The sequence below is a fragment of the Trichomycterus rosablanca genome, chromosome 4 (genome assembly GCF_030014385.1).
Source record: "Trichomycterus rosablanca isolate fTriRos1 chromosome 4, fTriRos1.hap1, whole genome shotgun sequence".
NCBI classification, from domain to species: Eukaryota; Metazoa; Chordata; class Actinopteri; order Siluriformes; family Trichomycteridae; genus Trichomycterus; species Trichomycterus rosablanca.
Genome location: NC_085991.1, coordinates 44,014,528 through 44,040,698, shown reverse-complemented (window position 1 = coordinate 44,040,698; position 26,171 = coordinate 44,014,528). Strand labels below are relative to the sequence as shown.

The 26,171-nt window shown below is 40.5% G+C and overlaps 1 protein-coding gene across 4 annotated transcripts; it reads left to right on the top strand.

Moving 5' to 3' along the window:
- Positions 1-993: 993 nt before the first annotated feature.
- On the top strand, positions 994-22,452 carry rbm14b (RNA binding motif protein 14b). 4 transcript variants are annotated; one of them, XM_062994367.1, is made up of 7 exons: positions 994-1,079; positions 7,762-8,114; positions 11,127-12,135; positions 15,220-15,425; positions 17,543-17,621; positions 18,014-18,078; positions 21,756-22,452. In XM_062994367.1, the coding sequence occupies exons 2-5, from the start codon at positions 7,766-7,768 to the stop codon at positions 17,563-17,565; spliced, it is 1,587 nt and encodes a 528-aa protein (XP_062850437.1). In that variant the 5' UTR covers positions 994-1,079; positions 7,762-7,765; the 3' UTR covers positions 17,566-17,621; positions 18,014-18,078; positions 21,756-22,452. The 4 variants fall into 4 exon arrangements, with proteins under 4 accessions (XP_062850437.1, XP_062850438.1, XP_062850435.1 ...); XM_062994368.1 differs by having other exon boundaries at positions 15,220-15,429; XM_062994365.1 differs by having other exon boundaries at positions 15,220-16,082.
- The last annotated feature ends 3,719 nt before the right edge of the window (positions 22,453-26,171 follow it).

The window sequence follows — 26,171 nt, the reverse complement described above, 5'->3', positions numbered from 1 at the left end:
TAGATAGATAGATAGATAGATAGATAGATAGATAGATAAGTAACTAGATAGATAGATAGATAGATAGATAGATAGATAGATAGATAGATAGATAGATAGATAGATAGATAGATAGATAGATATGGATAGGCAGACAGACAGATAATTAGATAGATAAGTAACTAGATAGATAGATAGATAGATAGATAGATAGATAGATAGATAGATAGATAGATAGATAGATAGATAGATATGGATAGGCAGACAGACAGAAATTAGATAGATAGATAGATAGATAGATAGATAGATAGATAGATAGATAGATAGATAGATAGATAGATAGATAGATAGATAGATAGATAGATAGATAGATATGGATAGGCAGACAGACAGATAATTAGATAGATAGATAGATAGATAGATAGATAGATAGATAGATAGATAGATAGATAGATAGATAGATAGATAGATAGATAGATAGATAGATATGGATAGGCAGACAGACAGATAATTAGATAGATAGATAGATAGATAGATAGATAGATAGATAGATAGATAGATAGATAGATAGATAGATATGGATAGGCAGACAGACAGAAATTAGATAGATAGATAGATAGATATATTATTACAGCAATCATGAAGGAAATAAAGTCCTCAGTAGCTTGTTACATACAAGTGATAGTGTAAACACAACAATCACAGTAGACAAACAACTACCTGCATAATAACACACTACAACAGCAAGGGCCTGTGGGTTCACATGGAATACATATGCAATTTGGTATTAAGTATAAAGTGTAATAGACAAAAATAAAAACTATTTTATTTATTATAAAATAATTTGCTTTATGTGAATTCACATAATTTTTGAAAACAATGAAAATCTGTGCGTGTGTTTGTTTGTCCGTGTGTAAATATGTGTCTTGGTGTGTAAAGCTCGTGTGTGTGTGTGTGTGGATCCGAGTGTTTGTGTGTGTGTGAACGTGGGTCTTCGTGTGTAAAGCGCGCGCGCGCGCGCGCGTGTGCGCGTGCTTGTGTGTATGAGAAGAATGAAGAGCGGAAGTAGACCAACCATTTTGAAGTGGTGCAGCGGCTGGGTAAGATGGAAGCAGATTTCTGTTTTCTCTCTGTGTGTGATTGTGCATGTATGTATGAATGAGTGTGTGTATATACGAGTGTGTGTGTATATACGAGTGTGTGTAGTGTGTTGTAGATGAACGGTGAGTGGATGGTAGCAGGTTTCGGTACAGTGTGGGATTATTAACGGTGAGCTGTGAGATCTTCATTTGCTTACACTGGAGTGAGTGAATGCGCGGTGCATGAAGCGCTACAGGGAGCTCAAATCTCTTCTATTTACTCGATATAAGACTGAGATTGAGGCTGAAATGAGGAGGAAAAGCTCGCCGTGTGTGTGTGTGTGTGCGGGTGTGTTGACTTGTGTGATTGAGGAATGTGTAATAGTACAGGGGTATAAATGGTCAGATTGTAGCTGTGAGTGAATGCTGCGCCTCTTGTTGCTCTTCAGTTCTCCAATCTGTGCTGTGTGACTCGCCTTGTTTACAACGTTATTATAAACAGTTATTTTACACGACGATGTGTTCAGCTCATTACAGAAGTGTAAAACACGACTATTTACACGAATCCGGGTCTAAATTACCTTCAGTGGTTATTGTAACAGTGTTTGACCCTCACACACAGAGGAAGTAGCAGCAGTGTTTACCTATGCGTCATCAGATTGCAGTTATCTGTAGATCTGCCATGCACTGCAGGTTTGTTCTGATACACACTAAACATCACACTCAAAACACAACCAACACCTGAAATTCAGGACTCAGTAAATCTGCTCTGACACCTTCATTTACACTTGTGTATTAAAATAATTAGAATTACTTTATTTCACCAAGTATTTGTATGCTGAGTGCACACATGTAGGTACTAACATGTAATATACTACAGTAAACAGATCAGACATGAAGACAGACTGTTTACAAGGATTTAGCTAAGGGAATGTAATATAAATACAGTAAGTAAAATAAGAAAAATGCAGACTGAAGAGCTAAGGTTTTTTGGTACTGCATTAAATATACAAGGGGATTGTTCAATTCTGTAAAAAAAAGCCCAGTATGGATAATAATAATTATAAGGATGGATGTTTGTTAGCAGTAAACTATTAAAGGCATTTAAAGAGCACGTTCTAGAGGAGGAATGTACATGAGGCAGCTTAGACAGACAGACAAGCAGTAAACCATTTAAGGCATTTAAAGAGCACGTTCAAGAGGAGGAATGTACATGAGGATAGATAGACAGACAGACAGACAGACAGACAGACAGACAGACAGACAGACAGACAGACAGACAGACAGACAGACAGACAGACAGACAGACAGACCGACCGACCGACACAGACAGACAGACAGACAGACAGACAGACAGACAGACAGTAAACTATTTAAGGCATTTAAAGAGCATGTTCAAGAGGAAAAGTGTACATGAGGCATCTTGGCTCAGTGTTTTCACTGTGTTTATAATACACTTGCATTATCAATTCCATTGCATAGTTTTCTCCAGCTGTTTCCACCCTATTTAGGTGTAGTCTTGTGGGGCCGATCGTGATCTCTAATAAGAATTTCCGTCATGGGAACAACCTTGCAAAAGTTGACTGAAAACAGAATTACAAGTGCAGGCTACATCCACAGACTATTAAAACCCAAACAGAAATGTGTCATTTATAAAACATAGAACAACAGCATCAACAACCTAAATTGGATTTTCCAAAGTATATCACTAGTAGGTATTTTGATGCACTGGTGTACTTTACGGTGTATTTTTTTAATGTGAGTTGACAAACGGTTATGACAGATAAACAGCACATAAACAGCACACCTTCTTCCTTCTTTGTTGGGTCCCAAACCTTATGCCAAATAGTGTGCAGCTATACTATTGGTTTCTGGTTTACTAATTAGACATACTATTTAGTTCTAATAATGAACACAAAACGACAGTTTATTGTGTGTGAACGTGTACAAAATAATCAGAATAATCACACACTTAAATAGTTAAGAATAGTGCCAATAATAAGCCTAAGAGTCTACATTTGTCCGTCAAATTACCTAATTTAATTACATTTTCCAACATTCAACTGCCAGAATAGCTGAGCTCTTGCATGTTTTTGGTTGATTTGTGCCACAAAGTATCTTTTTTACAGATGCTTTGCTGATACAGGGACTTTGCCAATCATCTGTGTAGATTGCTGGCCAGTAACACCACTAAGCTTCGTACCCAGATCTTAGCAGTTTTGTGCTAGTGCAGTAGATCACTCTGCCACTTATGCCCTTACTTAGCTGGTATTGTTTAACTAACAATAAGACATGTATTATAATAATACACACACGTCCTTATCACTGCTGTAAACTAAATGCCCAGTCAGTGTATACACCACCCTGCGACCTATGAGTCAGTAACTGCCCCATGATCACATTATTGCTTAAATCTGATAACCTGCAGTAATTAGATTGTTCTCTACGTGATAATGCACTGGGTAAGAACAGTAAAATGATTACATCGTTATTACGGTGCAAAGTGACGCCATTGCTAAGTTTAACATCAAAAAGTGCTCAGATTGACTTTGTTCCTTTTTCTCTTTCACTGGCTGGGTATCCATTTCAAAGAAACAACAACTGATAAAAGGTAGAAATGACAAAGGGCTTTTAAATGTAATCAGTGCTCAAACAGTGCAGCTGCACCCACCCAAAAACTCCAATTAGTTTAGTTATCAAACCTGTTTCTGGATTCTCATAACTCACTTGCTGCTTTAGTGATTCTTAAAACCACTAGGGAACCTAGTTCTTAACAAGAGAACCAAAATTCTCTTGTTGATGGTTTTATATGAACTCCTGGGCGGCACAGTGGCTCAGTGGGTAGCACTGTCTCCTCACAGCAAGTGAGGTGAATTGGAGATACTGAATTGTCCATGACTGTGTTTGACATTAAACTTGTGAACTGATGAATCTTGTGTAACAAGTAACTACCGTTCCTGTCATGAATGTAACAAAAGTGTGTAAAACATGACGTTAAAATCCTAATAAATAAAATATGAACTCCTCAGTCTTGGACTCGCACAGAGCCGTATTGTGTATGGAGAGACATGCTATGCACTCTGCAAATCATCCATCACTACTGCAGGCACCTTGACGAGACAGTCGGTTGCAATTATACAATTGCGGCAGTGAAACTCTGCTAACGATCCTCCCTCAGGCACAGCCAGTTGTGTAGGTTTGGACACTCTGCCAGGCTGATAGGGCAGTTGTAGCCTAGTGGTTAAGGTACTGGACTACTGATCAGAATATCACTGGTTCAAACCCCACCACTGCCAGGTTGTCACTGTTGGGCCCTTAACTAAGGCCCGTAACCCTCAATTGCTTAGACTGTATACTGTAAGTCGCTTTGGAAAAAAGCATCTGCTAAATGCTAAAAATGTAAATGATAGCACTGCCTTGAATTCAAGTGGTGGTGGAATAGTGATATAAGAGCAATTCAATATAAATGCCCATTGTTTTGGATTGGAATGTCCAACAAGCTCATGGTCATGTGTCCCAATACTTTTGTCCATATAGTGTGGTTTAATTATCTCTCACTTTGCTCAGTCTTCTGCATTTGGCTGTATTCAGACAAAAACCAAAACAGTAATTTTGACTTTTTGCAGTCAAGTTTGTGCCAATTTTTTTTTTTTTTTTTTTGACAAATGACATTTGCTACTTCTGCTGAAGTAATTCATGAATGTAACAATAACACTGACACATCTGCACAGTCAGGTCCGGACAGGAAAAAGACCTGAGGGAAGTGATGGTTTTACTCCTTTGTTTAACAGCTTTTGTGATTGAAGTTTTTGTTGGGTTGAATAGCTTTAGAACTGTTACAGGAAACTGCATTTGTTTACAGAAAACTAACACAGTGTTTCATGTGACATTTGAGACTTGGATCGTTGGCTGAATGTATATTGTTTGGTGGTAGTTCACATGAAATGTAGAAAGCTTTGTCCATTAACTGAATTTTCTGTCTGAAGTTGTGACACTGAGCAGACATCACAGAAGTACATAACGGCTAATTCTCAGCACTGGTTCCAGTTACAATACCTCTTTGAGTATTTGTTTTTTTGTCGTTTGCATTGCAGAGTAGTCAGCTATTTCCAGCCTTTGTATATGTGGACGTTTTTCTTTAGCTACCAGGTCGTTTGAATATTTTGTGTTGGTACAGTTGTAACTCTTTGCATAGTGCCAAAAATGTTTTGCCTCTCCAAAATGAGGAAGCAGGATGACTGTCAGAATGGCTTTATGATTAATTACATTTCTTACATGGAACTAGCAAATTAGTTTTTGGACCTGCAGCTACAGGTCACAGGTAGATAAACAGACTGTGCTATTAACACACACCTAGTACCTAAAAGGCATAATTAAAATGAAAGTTTACTTAAAAAATTAAACAAAACAGATTTCCGTATCATGCCAAGATCAGCGAAAACACCACAAAATCCATGAAGGACTTTTAACTTGTCTTATCCACTGATCAGCCACAACATTAAAAACCTCCTTGTTTCTACACTCACTGTCCATTTTATCAGCTCCACTTACCATATAGAAGCACTTTGTAGTTCTACAATTACTGACTGTTGTCCATCTGTTTCTCTGCATGCTTTGTTAGCCCCCTTTCATGCTGTTCTTTAATGGTCAGGACCCCCCACAGGACCACCACAGAGCAGGTATTATTTAGGTGGTGGATCATTCTCAGCACTGCAGTGACACTGACATGGTGGTGGTGTGTTAGTGTGTGTTGTGCTGGTATGAGTGGATCAGACACAGCAGCACTGATGGAGTTTTTAAACACCTCACTGTCACTGCTGGACTAAGAATAGTCCACCAACCAAAAATATCCAGCCAACAGCACCCCATGGGCAGCGCCCTGTGCCCACTGATGAAGGTCTAGAAGATGACCGACTCAAACAGCAGCAATAGATGAGCGATCGTCTCTGACTTCACATCTACAAGGTGGACCAACTAGGTAGGAGTGTCTAATAGAGTGGGCAGTAAGGGGACCAGCAGTGCTGCTGAGTTGGATCCACTCATACCAGCACAACACACAGTAACACACCACCACCATGTCAGTGTCACTGCAGTGCTGAGAATGATCCACCACCTAAATAATACCTACTCTGTGGGGGTCCTGACCATTGAAGAACAGGGTGAAAGCAAGCTAAAAAGGTATGTAGAGAAACAGATGGACTACAGTCAGTAATTGTAGAACTACAAAGTGCTTCTCTATGGTAAGTGGAGCTGATACAATTATATATATAATATACATATAATGAAATATATGCAGTTTCACAGGACCATGGAACGCATTAACAGGTTTCTAATGCATCTTTATGGGAAAAATACCTTGAAACTAACCAGAACCAGTTGACGTTGAGTTTCAACGTTAAATACCACTGTATTTATTTTGAAAATCAAGTAAACATATAGCATATTACATTTGACTGGGGTTTAATTAACAATTATAGGAAAAGCATCTAAGCAAAAAAACCCAAAACAAAACAAATAATGTCGACCAGCAGCATTATTAGTTATAAAGAAAGTGTCCTACTGTGTCTACATACTGTTTACAGAGTGTTACAAAAGCTGTCCGTAATACAAGTGGTCAGAGGAAAAACATGCTAGTGTTCAGGTATTTGACCTTGACAGCATTTGCATGGCTTTATCAGTTTGGCGTTTGAGTTTTAAAGCATCTGGCTAACTCTAATTATGCTTTTAACCACTTCAGTCCCTGCAGTACTCCACTCAGTAAAGCTTTTAGTGAACATACACTTGGTAGATTGATGACATGCAATGAACTTTATCCGAATAGAGCTTTAAAACAGGAATTTATGCATTCTTTTTTTCTTTCTGTGGCTCCCATATTTAAGAGTTGCCACAGCAGATCATTCTGGTCTGTGTACCTTGTGTGGCAGTTTTTATACCAAATGCCCTTCCTTTTTTTAATTGGCATGGGACTGGCGCTGAGAGTGCACTGACAAGCCATCCTGCCACAGAAATAGCTAATCATATCTGTGAAGTGATATCTCGCCCACTACCACTGAGATATGGGCTTAGAATCAGCAGTGCTATCGACCTGAGTGGTTTACTGTGCTCTTAAATAAATAACAAAAAGATCAGATATAAGGAGACTGTACAAATAAGATACAAAATCATGTAATAAGAAGTACCAATATTTTTCTCCCCATTTTTACCACATTATCCTTGTTATGGTTGCTGTGGGTCAGGTTTTATTAAAAAACACTTGCTGGAAGACAGGCGCACCATGGATAGGGCACCAATCCATTGCAAGAATTTGACCCCCCCCATCCCATTCCTAGACATAGCCAGACATAGCCATAGCCATGTCTGTATAGACGTCCAGCTGGCTGATAGCACTGCTAAGATCTGAATCCGGATCCCAGCGGTGGTGAACTAACATGACAGACTGCTCCTCCACCTAAGCGCTTAACTACCAACATCAATTAGGAAAAAGAGGAATCTTTGTTTGCTTGTCATTATGCCGGTCAAAACCTGTGTGCAAGTGCCATTGAAGCCCTGCATTTCACCCCATTCAAGGGGCAGGCATTGTCCGTAGAGCTTTCCAAAGTCCAGCCCAGCACACAAACCCCAGTTGAAAAAATTCCCTGTGTGTGCAAGCTAGTTAACATTTACCAAAATGACTGACTGTCTTTATCTTTTCCTGTCTCTGCAGCGTGATGGATAAGGGCCATACAGTAAAGCTCTTTGTGGGGAATCTGGCCCTTGACACTACGCAAGAAGAACTGTCAGCCATCTTTGAGTCGTATGGCCAGGTGGTGAACTGCAGCGTCCTCAGGCAGTTCGCCTTCGTCCACTTGCAGGGAGAGGGAGCCGCTGAGCGTGCGATACGCGAGCTCAATGGCCGAGAGTTTAAAGGTCGCAACCTGGTGGTGGAGGAGTCCAAGGGACGCCCACTTCACTCCACCAAGGTTTTTGTGGGGAATCTGAGTGGCATGTGCACCACAGAAGATCTGAAAGAGCTGTTCCAGACCTTCGGGAAAGTCTTGGAATGTGACAAAGTTAAAGGTAAGATTCATTTTAGGAAGAGCTTGTTCATCAGAACCACTGTGTAAGAATGAGTGACTGATTTCTTTGTCATGCTTTATTAATGAGGCCCTACCTAATTCACGGCCGTGAAAATCGTGTCACGTACGGTGAAACGAGCCTTTTCCCGTGTAATTGGCAGTTTGCTGTGAAATTCTAAATGTAAGGTTTGTGTTTAGCGGTTAAACATTTTTTATTCGCATAGCGTTCAAGTGCCTCACGTTTACTGGTTAATTTGCACTATGAGGCGGTCCTAGTGTAACCTAGCGTCTTTAAATTCTGCTGAGTTTAGAAAGAAAGAAGTAAAATGCCGCTCAGGTGGCACAGTGGTAAAATACGCTAGCACACCAGAGCTGGGATTCCGCATACAACGTATCGAATCTCGGCTCTGCCATCCGGCTACATGAACAACGTTTGGCTGTTGTTTATCCAGAGAGGGAGCCAGATAGGGACCTCTCATAACTGATGCAATTATGAACTCTGCTGGCTAATTAATGGATTCTGCACAGAGTAGAGGAATAATGCGATCAGGGTGTGGCTCTCCGTGCACAAGGTTGATCGGCGTATGAACTCGCCATGTGCAGGTGAAAAGATGCAGTCGGGTACTGCACACGTGTTGGTTTCAGAGGAAAAAGGGAGAAAATGCAAAAATAAATAAATAAACTATTGGGAGCATAAAACGTTACTGGCTTGTTCTTTTGAGGCGCAGCACAGACGACAGAGATGATCACGTGTGAAGAGAAGCACACTTTTCCATTGATTATGCAATCCCCAAAGGGACAAAATGCACTCAATACTTAAACACATACAGTGTATCACAAAAGTGAGTACACCCCTCACATTTCTGCAGATATTTAAGTATATCTTTTCATGGGACAACACTGACAAAATGACACTTTGACACAATGAAAAGTAGTCTGTGTGCAGCTTATATAACAGTGTAAATTTATTCTTCCCTCAAAATAACTCAATATACAGCCATTAATGTCTAAACCACCGGCAACAAAAGTGAGTACACCCCTTAGTGAAAGTTCCTGAAGTGTCAATATTTTGTGTGGCCACCATTATTTCCCAGAACAGCCTTAACTCTCCTGGGCATGGAGTTTACCAGAGCTTCACAGGTTGCCACTGGAATGCTTTTCCACTCCTCCATGACGACATCACGGAGCTGGCGGATATTCGAGACTTTGCGCTCCTCCACCTTCCGCTTGAGGATGCCCCAAAGATGTTCTATTGGGTTTAGGTCTGGAGACATGCTTGGCCAGTCCATCACCTTTACCCTCAGCCTCTTCAATAAAGCAGTGGTCGTCTTAGAGGTGTGTTTGGGGTCATTATCATGCTGGAACACTGCCCTGCGACCCAGTTTCCGGAGGGAGGGGATCATGCTCTGCTTCAGTATTTCACAGTACATATCGGAGTTCATGTGTCCCTCAATGAAATGTAACTCCCCAACACCTGCTGCACTCATGCAGCCCCAGACCATGGCATTCCCACCACCATGCTTGACTGTAGGCATGACACACTTATCTTTGTACTCCTCACCTGATTGCCGCCACACATGCTTGAGACCATCTGAACCAAATAAATTAATCTTGGTCTCATCAGACCATAGGAAATGGTTCCAGTAATCCATGTCCTTTGTTGACATGTCTTCAGCAAACTGTTTGAGGGCTTTTTTGTGTAGAGACTTCAGAAGAGGCTTCCTTCTGGGGTGACAGCCATGCAGACCAATTTGATGTAGTGTGCGGCGTATGGTCTGTGCACTGACAGGCTGACCCCCCACCTTTTCAATCTCTGCAGCAATGCTGACAGCACTCCTGCGCCTATCTTTCAAAGACAGCAGTTGGATGTGACGCTGAGCACGTGCACTCAGCTTCTTTGGACAACCAACGCGAGGTCTGTTTTGAGTGGACCCTGCTCTTTTAAAACGCTGGATGATCTTGGCCACTGTGCTGCAGCTCAGTTTCAGGGTGTTGGCAATCTTCTTGTAGCCTTGGCCATCTTCATGTAGCACAACAATTCGTCTTTTAAGATCCTCAGAGAGTTTTTTGCCATGAGGTGCCATGTTGGAACTTTCAGTGACCAGTATGAGAGAGTTTGAGAGCTGTACTACTAAATTGAACACACCTGCTCCCTATGCACACCTGAGACCTAGTAACACTAACAAATCACATGACATTTTGGAGGGAAAATGACAAGCAGTGCTCAATTTGGACATTTAGGGGTGTAGTCTCTTAGGGGTGTACTCACTTTTGTTGCCGGCTGTTTAGACATTAATGGCTGTATATTGAGTTATTTTGAGGGAAGAATAAATTTACACTGTTATATAAGCTGCACACAGACTACTTTTCATTGTGTCAAAGTGTCATTTTGTCAGTGTTGTCCCATGAAAAGATATACTTAAATATCTGCAGAAATGTGAGGGGTGTACTCACTTTTGTGATACACTGTACATCAAACATTGTCGGCACACTACATCACAGAAAAGTCTGTTATACTAGCAATCCTACGGCAATTCAGTTAGCAATCGGTTAGGCAAAATGCCCAAGATGTCAAAGTGTAAAGCAGCTAAAAACACGACCGGGGTAACTGAATTTGGAAAACTAACAATCAGTTCGGTAGACACAAGGGGGGCGGAGGTGGTCGTGTGAAAACACAGACGAGAGTTTTTGAGACCGTCGTGGTTTTTAAAAAACGAGGTCCATGAATTTAGTAGGGCCCTATTTATTACTTTTACATTTTAGCCATCGCCAAGTCTCAATATTAGATCTCATCACAAGTGAGGCTACATTTTGTAGAATGCTACCAGAGTGAACACACCACTATCCAAACTGCAATGCAGTCGTTTCACTGGTGTAAAGTAGCAATAGTGACATTTAGCTCTCACCCAGAGACCACACATACAGTACATACACACCCTGCAGTAGCAGTACATACTGGTTTTAAATGTCCAGTGAAAACCTGTCCTTACATCCCAGTGCTCTTTTTCCACAGGTTATGCCTTCGTGCACATGGAGAACAAGGAGGATGCTCTGCAAGCCATCGAAGCCCTGCATGGCACCTCGTTCAAGGGGCGGCCACTGTCCGTAGAGCTTTCCAAAGTCCAGCCCAGCAAACAAACCCCAACTGGAAAAATCCCCTGTGTGAGCTGTGGTAAGCAGGGTCACTATGCTGGTGAGTGTCCAAGTGGGAAACCCTCACTGGAGCAGTACCAGAGCCAGGCGGCAGTGCTGGCAGCTGCGGCCGCCGCCGCCGCCGGACTTCCGCTTCAGGTACAACAAAGCGTCCATAACTCGGTCTACAATACCACGACATTTGACCCCACTTACGCTGCTTTGACTGGCCTGACTGCAGCTGGAGCGAGAGCGGATGGTGGAACTGCAGTCGCACCGGCTGTATACGGAGCTCTCGCTAACCAGGTGTACGGAACAGTCGCTAACCAGCTCTATGGTGGTGCAGTAGCTAATCAGGCACTTAACAGTGGTGCCACCGCAGCTGCAGCACAAGTCTACGGCTCTGTAAACCCAGCCCTCTACGGCCAGTTTTCTAACGGATCGGTTGCAGCCGCCGCTGCAGCCGGCTACGCCCCGCATGTTTACACCACCGCAATGGCAAATCATGTCATCTTGGCTGCAGCACCGACCGTGGACGTTCCTGCCGCTGCTGCCGCCGCTGCAGCAGTAAACCCGGCCTACACCGTAGCTCCAGCCCTCTACACGGCCAGCCCGGCCTACAGTGCCCTGGGAGCAGCTGATCCGGCAGCCATCTTCGAAGCAGCGAGGGCACAGTATTTTGCACAAGGGCAGCAGGTGCTAACAGAGCAACAGGTAGCTATGACAAAATCTGGGGAAAGGGACAGGAGTCCACTCAGAAGATCAGCATCACTGCTGCCTGACCCAGTTATGAAACCCTTTATATACCAAAGGGCAAAGCGCAGAGCGCTGCTGCCTACTCCTGCTGGCCGGGAAGAGGCTGCTGCACAGGAGGAGGATCCTGTAGCCAGGTGAGTTCAGCTACTAGTGGGCATATAACTGTTTGGGTGCACTCATATGAGAAGCGGCAGAACCGCGAGCCTTGGTGCAAATCGCCGCTTTGTTCAGCGCTTGGCTTGAGCCAAGTGCACCACGACACAATTACGCATGTGTCAAATAACCGCTTAACATAAAAAAAAGTCTTAACATGGTTTAATGTACTAAATGATCGACATGGGAACACTAAACTTCTTCTGATTATTACTGCTTACAAGTTCTCTCCACTAATGGAATTTCTCGCTTGTTTATTTAATACAATAAGTCAAGCCCAGGTGGCACAGCGGGATATTTCGCTAGCACACCAGCGCGAGATTCTGAACACCTCGGTTAGAATCTTGGCTCTGCCACCAGTCGGCTGGGCACCACCTAGTGGGCCTACAGCAGACAATAATTGGCCTCCGTGTCTGCTGGGTGGGATAACTGGACTAAATGAGTGGGGTCTTCAAACGCTGTACAAGGACCCAAGTTAGCAGATAGAGGCGCCAGTGCTGTTTGTTTGTTTGTTTATTAGGATTTTAATGTCATGTTTTACACTTTGGTTACATTCATGACAGGAACGGTAGTTACTCATTACACAAGATTCATCAGTTCACAAGGTTATATCGAACACAGTCTTGGACAATTTAGTATCTCCAGTTTACCTCACTTGCATGTCTTTGGACAGTGCTACCCACTTAGCCACCGTGCCACCCCGCCAGGGCAGAAAGAATGGATGAAAAGAATGGGTCCACTAGGACTGCGCACGGGTCGGAAGATCAGGAATCCACAGCAGCGGAAGAGAGATTGACTACGCAATCAAAGGGGAGAAAATGCATTAAAAAAATACAATAACTCAAGATAAAATAAACAGACAGAAACATAATGCCTATGTTTGCCATTAAATGACACGTGTTAAACATGGCGTTAAAACCCAAATAAGTAAATACAATAAGTCACGTTAAGCTTTGTTCACGTTAAGCGTTGTTCGTACTGCCTGAGTCGCTTTTACTATGTCGTATCAAACAGTTTGTCTCATTAAAGGCGCTTTGAAAAGGTCAGGGGCAAATTGGGTCAAAGTTCCGCGGCATGTGCAAAAACGCAAGGTGGCAAAAGTACACGGTGCGCGCTGCTCAGGGAAGCGCAGCTGCATTCTAATCAGCACCGCCAAACTCCATAGGAAACAATGGCATAGCCGGCGCAAAACTGGTTTTGTGGCTTCTCATGTGAATGCCCCCTTACAGCAGGCTAGGCATGTGTCAATAATCAGTATCAAGTGATATATCACGATATTCAAAAGTTCTAATGTTGCCTCTAACAGCATTGGTTTGTTGCTAACATAAGCTTTTGCATTGATTTGATAATGTAATATACAGTGTATCACAAAAGTGAGTACACCCCTCACATTTCTGCAAATATTTCATTATATCTTTTCATGGGACAACACTATGGACATGAAACTTGGATATAACTTAGAGTAGTCAGTGTACAGCTTGTATAGCAGTGTAGATTTACTGTCTTCTGAAAATAACTCAACACACAGCCATTCATGTCTAAATAGCTGCAACATAAGTGAGTACACCCCACAGTGAACATGTCCAAATTGTGCCCAAATGTGTCGTTGTCCCTCCCTGGTGTCATGTGTCAAGGTCCCAGATGTAAATGGGGAGCAGGGCTGTTAAATTTGGTGTTTTGGGTACAATTCTCTCATACTGGCCACTGGATATTCAACATGGCACCTCATGGCAAAGAACTCTCTGAGAATGTGAGAAATAGAATTGTTGCTCTCCACAAAGATGGCCTGGGCTATAAGAAGATTGCTAACACCCTGAAACTGAGCTACAGCATGGTGGCCAAGGTCATACAGCGGTTTTCCAGGACAGGTTCCACTCGGAACAGGCTTCGCCAGGGTCGACCAAAGAAGTTGAGTCCACGTGTTCGGCGTCATATCCAGAGGTTGGCTTTAAAAAATAGACACATGAGTGCTGCCAGCATAGCTGCAGAGGTTGAAGACGTGGGAGGTCAGCCTGTCAGTGCTCAGACCATACGCCGCACACTGCATCAACTCAGTCTGCATGGTCGTCATCCCAGAAGGAAGCTGACGCACAAGAAAGCCCGCAAACAGTTTGCTGAAAACAAGCAGTCCAAGAACATGGATTACTGGAATGCCCTGTGGTCTGACGAGACCAAGATAAACTTGTTTGGCTCAGATGGTGTCCAGCATGTGTGGCGGCGCCCTGGTGAGAAGTACCAAGACAACTGTATCTTGCCTACAGTCAAGCATGGTGGTGGTAGCATCATGGTCTTGGGCTGCATGAGTGTTGCTGGCATTGGGAAGCTGCAGTTCATTGAGGGAAACATGAATTCCAACATGTACTGTGACATTCTGAAACAGAGCATGATCCCCTCCCTTCGAAAACTGGGCCTCATGGCAGTTTTCCAACAGGATAGCGACCCCAAACACAACCTCCAAGATGACAACTGCCTTGCTGAGGAAGCTGAAGGTAAAGGTGATGGACTAAACCCAATTGAGCACCTGTGGCGCATCCTCAAGTGGAAGGTGGAGGAGTTCAAGGTGTCTAACATCCACCAGCTCCGTGATGTCATCATGGAGGAGTGGAAAAGGATTCCAGTAGCAACCTGTGCAGCTCTGGTGAATTCCATGCCCAGGAGGGTTAAGGCAGTGCTGGATAATAATGGTGGTCACACAAAATATTGACACTTTGGGCACAATTTGGACATGTTCACTGTGGGGTGTACTCACTTATGTTGCCAGCTATTTAGACATTAATGGCTGTGTGTTGAGTTATTTTCAGAAGACAGTAAATCTACACTGCTATACAAGTTGTACACTGACTACTCTAAGTTATATCCAAGTTTCATGTCTATAGTGTTGTCCCATGAAAAGATATAATGAAATATTTGCAGAAATGTGAGGGGTGTACTCACTTTTGTGATACACTGTATGTGACTACAATGATGTCTAAGATTCTTTGTATTGATTCACTATTTTTGCATTGTGTGTGTGTGTGTGTGTGTGTGTGTGTGTGTGTGTGTGTGTGTGTGTGTCCTCTTTTCAGGTACTATACGGAGTATTACCAACAGTACCAGCAGCTCGCCCAGTACATGCAGTACCCTGCCATCCATTACCAGATGCCAAGCCATTTGGCTGCAATGTCTGCCATCTCTGCTCTGCCTGGTGTTCCAGCCACACTCGACTCGCTCAGGCCAGTGCTGCCCGCCGCCCCCGTGCCCGCCACTGCTGCCATCGCCGTGGCAACGCCCCGTGTGTATGAGCCTCCGCCGATTCCGCCGTCACGCAAGGATCCCCTCCTGCGCCGCTCCGAACTCGCCCTGCACCCTCCCGAAACGCCCTTCCGATAGTGTGCACTTCCTCCCACTGTTCCCTCTTCTTTCCCTTTGCGCCATGTCTCTGACTGTGTGTCGACCAAGAGTGTCTGTGGTTTGTCTGTGGGCCTAGAGGTGTGTGCGTGCGTGCGTGCGTGCGTGCGTGCGTGCGTGTGTGTGTGTGGATGCCTTGGCTTTTAAGGACTGGATTCTCTGACCGTGGTCCTGGTCACACACCCAGTGTAGCTAACTAGGGTGAAGAAAGGGAAAGTGCATGCTTACATTTATACACAACGTTACACATCGTCGCTCTGTTTTAAGTCTTAACCTTAAACCAGCTGTAGGCAGCTTTAAGGTGTAGGCTAGATCTTAATTCTTGTGTTTTTAAATGTATTTTATATACAGTGCTCGTAACCTATGAATGATGCTGTACTTGAGATTTGTAAGAATTGCTTAAAATAGTTAGAGAAACTATTAACCAGTTTACGTATGTCTATATAAATATATAAGCACATATGAATTATTGTCAATTACTATTAATGAATGTATGTTTACTTTGGAGGTGTGTGAAGTTTTGGACCAGGGTTGGACACAGGTTGGTTTTTACATGTGTGTATGTGTGTGTGTGTCTTTTTTTGTCTTTGGGACAGCATATGTGTGATATCAGTTGCAATGACAGACACACGTGACTTGTGTTTACATGAACATTAATAATTCAGTCTTTTTCAGATTTTTGCAGTTATCTGATTCTTCAAGCGGTCATAATAAAAATTACATTAGGCTGTTATTAAATAAAACATAGCTGGATTATTGCTGGTAGTGAAGCCATTCAGTGCATGTATATTCTATTATAGGATATTTTAACACGCCTCTTAAAGAGCTCATACAGCCAAATAGTATAGGAATGTACAATATTGTCCACTTCACATTTATGCTGAGAGACTGATCGTTCACTCTGCTGTTATGAGATTACCCACTTGCATGTAATCTTAGCGATCAGATCACTGCCAAAATCTGATTTCTTGTAATCTGGTTATTCTGTGCATGTAAACACATGAATTTAGGCAAAACTGCCTTCATATTTCACAGTACATACACACCCCTGACATCCTAAGAGGAAAATTCAACAGTCATGACGATCTTTATCACTCCTCCCCATCCCGTGTCACCCATCCTGAAAGCTGAAAGACACTGTGAATTCTTTTTGTTTCAAGTAGCTGCGCGGCGAAAAACAAACGGCGAACTGAAGACCGACCATTAGTCGGGATTACCATTTTCGCTGGGATCCTCTGCCTGTTTTTGGCTCACTTAGCCTTCATTCGCTGACCTAACTGCCATTTACCTAGACGTTTTTAAAGATCTTATTAATTATCATGTTTTTATAAATGTACTAAATGGGACTCAAGCGTCTTAAAAAAAGCAAAAAAAAAATACTTTGTTTACAGCCAATACTGATAAAGTAGCTTTGTGTCTTGTAGCTTTTTACAAATGTTTATAGCCAATCTCTATTGCTCTCTCTTTTTAATCAGCCAAAATCATGTTATGATTTTTCTACCTTACTAGAGGAATGTAAACAGGTTTGATATTTTTGATTACAGTCTTAAAATGTGAAACTAGATTGAAGACCGCACACGAGAAGTGTTGTATGCTAAACGTTTTGGGAATTAAATATTGAGAGATCAGTTTCTTTCAGTCTTCTTGACTACTGTCGCTAGACCACCCCCTTCATCCTTCATCTTTCTTCATTTCTCTTTGCATCGAACTATCTGACACTTTCATCTACTCACAGTTCATTGCTTTACACACATCTACATGACAAAGGAGCCAGGGTTAATTCATGGGAAGCTGAGGAAAATGCCTTTAACTGTGCAGTTTCTTTTATGTAAATACCACTTTGCTTGCACTAAGGGTCTATGCATGATCTTTAGGACAAATGTAACCAAGTCTATATAATAAAAATGTGTTTTTATGAAAGTAAAAGGAGCAAATGTTTGGATTTTTTCTTTTACTGTTTTGTTGATTGTATGATTTGTTTTTCTCCTGTGAAATGACCAGAGTCAAATGAATGGGAGCCTTAAGAGGAGGTGAAAGGACTAGAGACTGCCCCCTCTCCCTCTCTGTTTCTGTGGATGGGGTAAGTTGGGGGTGACCCTCACTCTGTCCCCTTAGCTTTACCAAAGGAGCTGCACTATACACCGCTGAACCCCTTGACTTAATAACCACCCCCGCTCCACCCCTCTTAAACCCTCCACAGCACAAGTTTGCTACTGGCAGAACTGTTATTGGGATGTGCTGAAGCTTTGTGTCCAGAAAACACAAAACACTTGAATAATGGGCTGTAACTCGCTGGGACACTTTACTTGGTTGGGTTGTCAGTCTAACTGCAATCATAATTCAGTCGAATTGTTAAGCCTGTGTGTTCATTTCTGTGTCGGTTGCTGTGCATGTGATTTTTTTTAATTTTTATTATTGTTATTTACTTTTCCAAGAACAATCTTTCTGACTCCGTTGTCCTGACTAAACTAGGTCCCCCAAAGGAACAAGAAGGACAGTTAGGATCGGACAGTGCACAGGAAGCTCTCACCATTCAGGTAAAGCACTGTGCCTCGCCCCACCCTTTTCCTATCGTCCACCCGATAGCGCCTGCGCCTCTACCGAACACCTGCCCTTTTTTCTTAACACCCCACCTCCCCTCTAGCCTTCACTTCTACCAACACTGCCACAACCAGTGGGAATCCCCCAAGAGCCTGTGTTACACCACGATAAGTTCACTGAAAACAACCGATCAGTTTTGCTTTGCAGCTTGAGTGACAGCAGGGGCTAACAGTTTGACGCTGCTGCTTTAGTTGGGCTGATATTCATGTTGCTGAGCGGGATGTGTGAATGTGATAAGCGAGTGAATGAATGTTTAATCAGACAGATGTTGGCAACTGTTTGGGCCAGCAGGAGTCTGAGTGAGTGACTTGTATAAAGAGTGATTGGATAAAGCTGTACTGATGAGTGCTTGGGTGTTAGTGTCTTGAGGCTTGGCAGATGTGGGCTCAACAGTCCCAGTTAGTAAATCGCCGAGTTTGCTTGCCCCCGCCCCATTCTTCCTTTACACCTTTCTTTTTTTTTTTTGTACCTGGCCCTCACCCCAGACCTTTCTGGAGTTTGTTCGCCGTACACGCACAGCTTGCCGCCGTCTCCGTCGTCTTCCCAAAACCAGCAGAAGTTTGTTTAGTGTTGTGTGCTAGCTGCCAGCTGCCTGAACACACCAGAAACCCCTTATGCTGGGATTGACCTGTAAAACAATTTGCCCAAATACAACATCAGACTTAGAAACTAGAGCTCCAGACAGAAATATAAAGAACTGTGAGATCCTTGACTGGCTTCACTTTGAGGTGATGTCTGCAGGTCCTTCACATCTTTATTTACATTTGGAACTTTGCATTTAGTCTTAAATGTACATTTATGGCATTTAGCAGACAATTCTACCCAATGCGGTTTACAATTGTGACTGAATACAATGCAGGCAATTGAGGATTAAGGGCCTTGTCCAGGGGCCCAACAGTGGCCTTAAACTAGCAATCTTCTGATAACCAATCCAGTGTGTTAGTCACATCTCTCCTTAGTCAGGAGCAGTGAAGGTGTAAATACGATTGGGTAACTGGATACGACTGCATTGGGAGAGTAATTGGGGGAAAATGCTTATAAATATATTATATACTATATATTTTTAAACAAAAAGTCCAGTTTGTATTTTTCATATTTGTGTCTGTAGCTCTAATTACTGAGTTGGCTGTTTTAAGGTGTTTATGGTGCAGGGCACCCTTCTCCCCTAGAGGGTATGGTAGTACCAAATTTCCAGAATAACTAGCCACAAATATCGACGCAGTATTTTGGCAGGTGTCTTCAAGTACTGTCCGCCTAAAGTACACACCAGTATACACCAGATGATTATTTATGGTTACATATGAACACATCGTACATGAATGTGACTGCAGGTGTATATGAAAGCATCTTCTGGTGAATACTGACTTGAAGGCTTGCACAAATGCCATTTCATTTATCTAAATGACTCTTTCAGGAAAGCATTTAACAAAAGATACTTTAAAACATATGCAAATAACTTAGGTTTCCAGTTGACCGGAGTGCACTGGCCCACATGTATCAAGTGTTAAAAATACAGGTCACCTGATGAGGTCCTGACTCAAGTACTTAGTTCAGCAGTGTTAGAAAGAGATGTTTAGTAAAGGTCAGTATATTTAAATGTTTAGGTATGGGTAATCATCTAATGCAAACCTGGTGTCAAAACGAGCGACTTTACCATTGCACACAGACCTAATGGAATTACAGGTTACTTTCACTGGTCACATGTTTTGTTATTGTTTGGTACAAACCTATTTCTGTAAAAGTTGGGACATTATGAAATCTTGACCCTTCATTTAACTGACAAAAAGAACTTCAGATTTCCAGTGTTTTCACTGACCGAATGTATTAATTTAAGCTTAATTGTATTTTGTAAATACTAATTTAGAATTTAATGCTTCTCAAAACAAACGTTGGGACAGAGACATGTTTACTACTGAATCAGACTACAAGCACACTCTTACACTGTATTTTGATCCATCTGAGATTAGCTCAACTCATTTCTGCATTAATTGATGGACGGCTTAAGTTTCAGGTTGAGTTTCTGACTTTGCTTATTAAGTAGTTTTAACTTGCAACACTCAAAAAAGAAAAGAGACTAAATTGAGAGAAAAATTCAAGACAACACAAGAACAGTTTTAACCTACCTTGCAGCCATAAAAATATAAAATGGATCATAATATAAAGACAAGATAAAGTAGACAGATACATAATTCCTATTGTTGCCATTAAATGACACGTGTTAAACATGGCATAAAAACCCAAATAAATAAATAAATACATTTTTGAGTGTGTTGTAGGCATCACATTTAAAATTTGTTCATATTTAGAAAATACAAAAAGTGAAAACATTGACATTTTTTCCTTCTACTTTTGTCTGTTACATAAAGATTTAAGATAATTAATATATCACAGATTCTGCTTTTAATTGCATTTTACAAAATGTCCCAATTTGATGGAAATCAGGTTTGTAGAGACAAAAGTAACAGAACCTCTCACCCTTTTTTTTAAATATATGCTGCTTTGAGTCACAAATTACTGTAATTAATAAACAGTAACAAAACAACACAGTGTTTAGGTATAGACAACTTGAGCAATCGTAAATAAGCTAATGGTTTTATTTAAAATGCGTTTAGATGATAACAACAATTATTAGACTTTAATAACATTGATAATCAAATATATGACAATTTTGATCAAAAAGAAAAGCTAAATATATTTAATTAAATAAACTATTCTTATATAACTTGTTAGCTGCAGTATATTATGGTTGTGGATTTAGTGTAAACCAAAATATGGACATAATTTATTCATTTATTCATTTATTTTTTGCTGAACCATTTTCTTAAACTTACTTTCCAAGAATTGTTCTGTGACAGGCCGTCGACAATCTGATCCACTTGCACGCCATTGCTGTATTGATTTCGGAGGAATGTCACATTGTAAGCATTCCACATAGACAGCATCATTTACCTGTCATGTATGTGATATAGGAAACTTAAGGGGGGGCTGTCCTTAAATCACTGTCACCTATAACAAAAAATGTAGGCTACTGAGAGGGAAATAAAGGTGAGTATTGTATTGCTTGTTAAGAGTTATTGCTATATTAAGAATTAGTATCGTCTAGGCGTACGCTGCAACTTGAGTTAACAGCGACCTTCTTTGACACCTCGTACACTAGAGACTCCCACCATAGGTTTGTGTCTCTTACAGTTAACCAGCTTCCCCTGTACTTTCCTTTTATTTGTCAATTTGCTCCCAGTGTAGCATGTGGTTGTATTTTCTTACCCTTACTTTGCATTGATTTTTTTTTCTTACTTTGTCGATATTTTAGTTGAAACATAGCAGACGTGTGTTCATCATTAGGTTATGCCATTTTAAAGGGGGCAGGATAGATGCATGCTCTCTAATAATGGAACTGCAAGACTTTGACTAAACGTGCTGGTCTACTTTTACATGTAAACAGTTTATTGTTGCATGCAAATATATATAATAAACAGGTATTGTATCAGAATTGAATACTGTTTTCTCTTACCTCGTTATCAAGACCTTCTAAGGTTATATTTGCAATTCCAACTATACAGGTAGAACCTTATTATTTTCAGTCACAAAATGTTGGGTCACATGTCTGTCGCAGGAACAGCATCTCAAGAGCATGGAGGAGATATCAGTACACAAAGACATGTGGACAGGATTGTAGAAGGGCATCAACCCAGCAGTATGATCTGTATCTGCTCCTTTGTGCTGGGAGTAGCACTGCCAGAGCCTTACAAAATGACCTCCAGCTGGATATTGATGTGCATGTTTCTGACCCAACTGTCAGAAACAGATTCCGCAAGGTGGCACAGTGCAGCTTGATTGGTATTCACCAGAGAACACCAGAATTGGCAGACCGCCACTGGCACCCCGCTCTGTTCGCAGATGTGAGCAGGTTCACACTTAGCACATGAAGCGAGAGGAGACACCATGGTGAACATTACTCTGCCTACAACATATAATTCATGCAGATTGGATCAGTCTGTGATTTACATTTTTTACTTTGATTTTCTGTGTGATTTTAAATCCAGGTTTTAATGGTTGATGATTGTGGTTTTCACTGACAGTTATGTCAGTTTGATTAAAAAAAAAAAACAATCACAAATTATCTCAGTAATGATTTTATATTACACACACAAACATGTAAATAAGGTGAGTGCTGGCATCACCCTGCCCCTCTACTTCAAGAACTGTGTAACATGTAAGTGGAAATTAACATGATCATGCTCATATCAACGGACAGTCAAAGCAATTAAATCCATGAGAAATAAAATAAAATAAAAAAACTTTTAAGGAAACCCCCAAGACTATGTAATTGTTAAATTGTATTGTTAAAGCTTATTAATTTGTTTTGCAACCTTTGACCTACACCTACAATTAATTCTTTGTCAAATGTATAATGGTGTTCATTGATGGTATACCAATGTACCAATCATTGTCCACATGATGTACATTATATGGTCAAGATTATGTGGACACCTGACCATGAGCCTACTAAACATTCCATTTCCAGTCAACAACCTCCATTTCCTTCCTCCACTCATCATTTCAAAGATTTTGTTGTGTGTTCAAGAATTTGTGCCTATATTTAGTCCAAATTTGTCACATCAGGCACGTGCTTGATACGTTTTTGACTGCTGTCTGAACCCCTGAGTTGAGTCTGATCTGTGGATGCAACATTATTTGAGATTTTGCAACCTCTTGGGTGTTTTAAGTGCAAATGTCCTTGATTGGCCAATATATTTAAACAATAATGGTTGTCAAAACTTTTAATGAATAATTAATGCTGAAAAAAGTAAAATTTACAACAATATTTATGCAAAATAATGAAATACGATATGCTGGAAATACAGGGAGCAGAATATTCATTATATGTTCAAGATTATGTGGACACCTGACTATGAGCCTACAGAACATCCCATTTCCAGTCAACAACCTCAACTAATCATTTCACAAGATCTCATTGTGTGTTCAAGAATTTGTTCCCATATTTAGTCAAAATTTGTCATGTCAGGCTTTATACTGGATAAGCACCTAGTAAGTGGATAAGTAAGCACTTCATACCCAAGTTATTTACTGCTGCCCGAACCCCTGAGTTGAGTCGAATTGTGAATGCAAAGATATTAGAGATTTTGCAACCTCTTGGGTGTTTTAAAAGCAAATGTCCTTAATTGGCCAATATGTTTTTATATAATAATAGTTGTCATAAATTTTAATTGATGCTAAAAAAAGCAAGATTTAAAACAATATTTATGCAAATTAATAAAATGAGATTCTTGAAATACAGGGAGCAGAATATTCACCTGACCATGAGCCTACTGGACTTTCCATTTCCAGTCAACAGCCTCCATTTCCATCCTCCACTCATCATTTCACAAGAATTTGTGCCCATTTTCAGTCAGAACAAATTGTAATGTCAGGCACTATGCTGGATAAGCATTTTTTGTATCATAGTGCCTCATACCCAAGTTTTTGACTGCCATCGGAACCCCTGAGTTGAGTCTAAATTGTGGATGCAACGTATAAGAGATTTTGCAACCTCTTGGGTGTTTTAAGTGCAAATGTCCTTAGTTGGCCAATATATTTACATAACATTTGTTGTAAGTATATTTAATTAATTATAAATGCTGAATAAGAAAATAAATATTTGAAACAATATTTATGCAAATTAATACAATTAGATATTCTGCAAATACTGGAAGCAGAATATTCATTAAATGGTCAAGATTATGTGGACACATGAGCCTACTGGACATTTCATTTCCCTTCAACAGCCTCCAGTTTCATCATCCACTCATCATTTTAAAGATCTCGTTGTGTGTTCAAGAATTTGTGCTCATGTTCAGTCAAAATTTGTCATGTCAGGCACTATACTGGATAAGCACCTAGTAAGTGATAACTTACTTCATACCCAAGTTTTTTTACCTTCATCATAACCCCGAGTTGAGTCTGAATTGTGAATGCAACAGTATTAGAGATTTTGCAACCTTTTGGGTGTTTTATGTGCAAATGTACTTAAGTGGCCAATATGTTTACATAATATTTCTTGTCAACAATTTTTAATAATAATAAATGCTGAATAGGAAAAGCAACATTAAAAACAATATTTATGCAAATTAATAACTTGAGATATTCTTAAAATACAGGGAGCAGAATATTCAGGCTTTTAAATAAAGCATGTGGGGGCGGCACGGTGGCTTAGTGGGTAGCACTGTCGCCTCACAGCAAGAAGGTTTTGGATTTGACTCCCAGGTGGGGCGGTCTGGATCCTTTCTGTGTGGAGTTTGCATGTTCTCCCCGTGTCTGTGTGGGTTTCCTCTGGGAGCTTCGGTTTCCTCCCACAGTCCAAAAACATGCAAGTGAGGTGAATTGGAGATACAAAATTGTCCATGACTGTGTTTGACATTAAACTTGTGATCGGATGAATCTTGTGTAACAAGTAACTACCGTTTCTGTCATTAATGTAACAAAAGTGTGTAAAACATGACGTTTAAATCCTAATAAAAAAATAAAAAAATAAAAAAACAAAAAAACGTGATTAGGGCTGCAGTGTGAATGCATAGAAGCAAATATTTACTTAAATATTAAAACAAATATATATTAAAAACTATTCAGCTGCACACAGAGTAAAGAAGGACAGTGCTTCAGCTGGCAAGGTAGATATCTATCATAGTAGCCTTTTCATAGGATAAAATCTAATTTGGCACACTATTTGGTATTTAGAATTGTATTTGGAACACAACCCTTGTGATCTGTGTGCATCCTAATGCATAATCATGCTGATATACAAAGACCATGTGATGAATCTTATTCATGTCATTCATTTTTCTACTCTCTGTTTCTTTCACTCTCTCTACTCAAGTTTTAGGAGGGGACTGCACCGGTTTAAAAGAGTGTGACTGTGGAACATTGCAACAAGTTAAAGTATACTAGACACTAGGTGGCAGTAAATCCCAATGTCATAGATAGAAAGCCTCAGATGTTGCTGAATGTAGTTAAATGCTGTTTTTATTGAACAAAGAAGACAGTTCACAGACTAAACCTGTTCGTATGACATTAAATTACTAATATTAGCATATTACAATTTTTATTAGTAATTTAATTTGCCTGTTTGTTTTCTCTGCTTTGAATTATGGTAAACTTAAAAAAAAGGAGATTTTTGCTGTTTTAGAGTGTATATTACCACAGAGTGACAAAGATCTGTGAGCCGTGCACCTCAGTCTTATAGTTTAACTAGATTTTGTAATCCAACATAGTTAGAACATTGCACATTTAATTTTTTCCAGTATAACACTCTTGTCAACGATCCAGAAATGTACTTTTTAATGCATTGTTTACCACCCTACAACTATGGGCCTGTACCTGGGCCAGTTGGATTCTATGGGTTCAAGTTTCATTATTCAATAGTTGTGTTGTGCCTTTGTTATTTAAGGATATTCATAGTAATGAATGCTTTGATTTAAATAAGTAAGTAAGTAAGTAAGTAAATTTTATTTATAAAGCACTCTTAAAACAACTTACGTTGACCAAAGTGCTGTACATCGAACAAGCATACATAAGACAACATCATGTTAAAAAAGTAGTAAGAGAAAAAATAAAACAGCAACAAATAATAAAAATAAAATAAAATAATAAAGCAACAAATCCCAAAACCACCACCCAAATGAAGACATACAGCTGTTTCATACATTAAACAATTACACAGGCGACATTACTTAAAACTATCTCTCAAACCATGTAACAATATTCACCATAGCTAAATTCTATTGATTTTAAATGACATTATTATACATTATTAACATTTCTCTTAAAACATTTTCTAGAGAGCATTTTGGTTTTGTACAGAAAAACACAGTTATCTTCACCTTAACATTCAGGAACATAGTTTAGGTGTTTTAATACAATAAGTAAATGTAGATTAAGAGGATAGTGTAACATTTTTAAATGGCTCAGAAGGTAACACTTTACCTACTTTGTAAGTAACAAGTTTTTTTATGAGCTAATGTTACAATCTTAT

Excerpts from the sequence above, each read along its gene's own strand:
- rbm14b (XM_062994365.1), top strand. The coding sequence starts at position 7,766 with ATGGATAAGGGCCATACAGTAAAGCTCTTTGTGGGGAATCTGGCCCTT. Across the intron at positions 8,115-11,126 it reads GGAATGTGACAAAGTTAAAG|GTTATGCCTTCGTGCACATG; the intron begins GTAAGATTCATT and ends CTTTTTCCACAG. Across the intron at positions 12,136-15,219 it reads GAGGAGGATCCTGTAGCCAG|GTACTATACGGAGTATTACC; the intron begins GTGAGTTCAGCT and ends TCCTCTTTTCAG.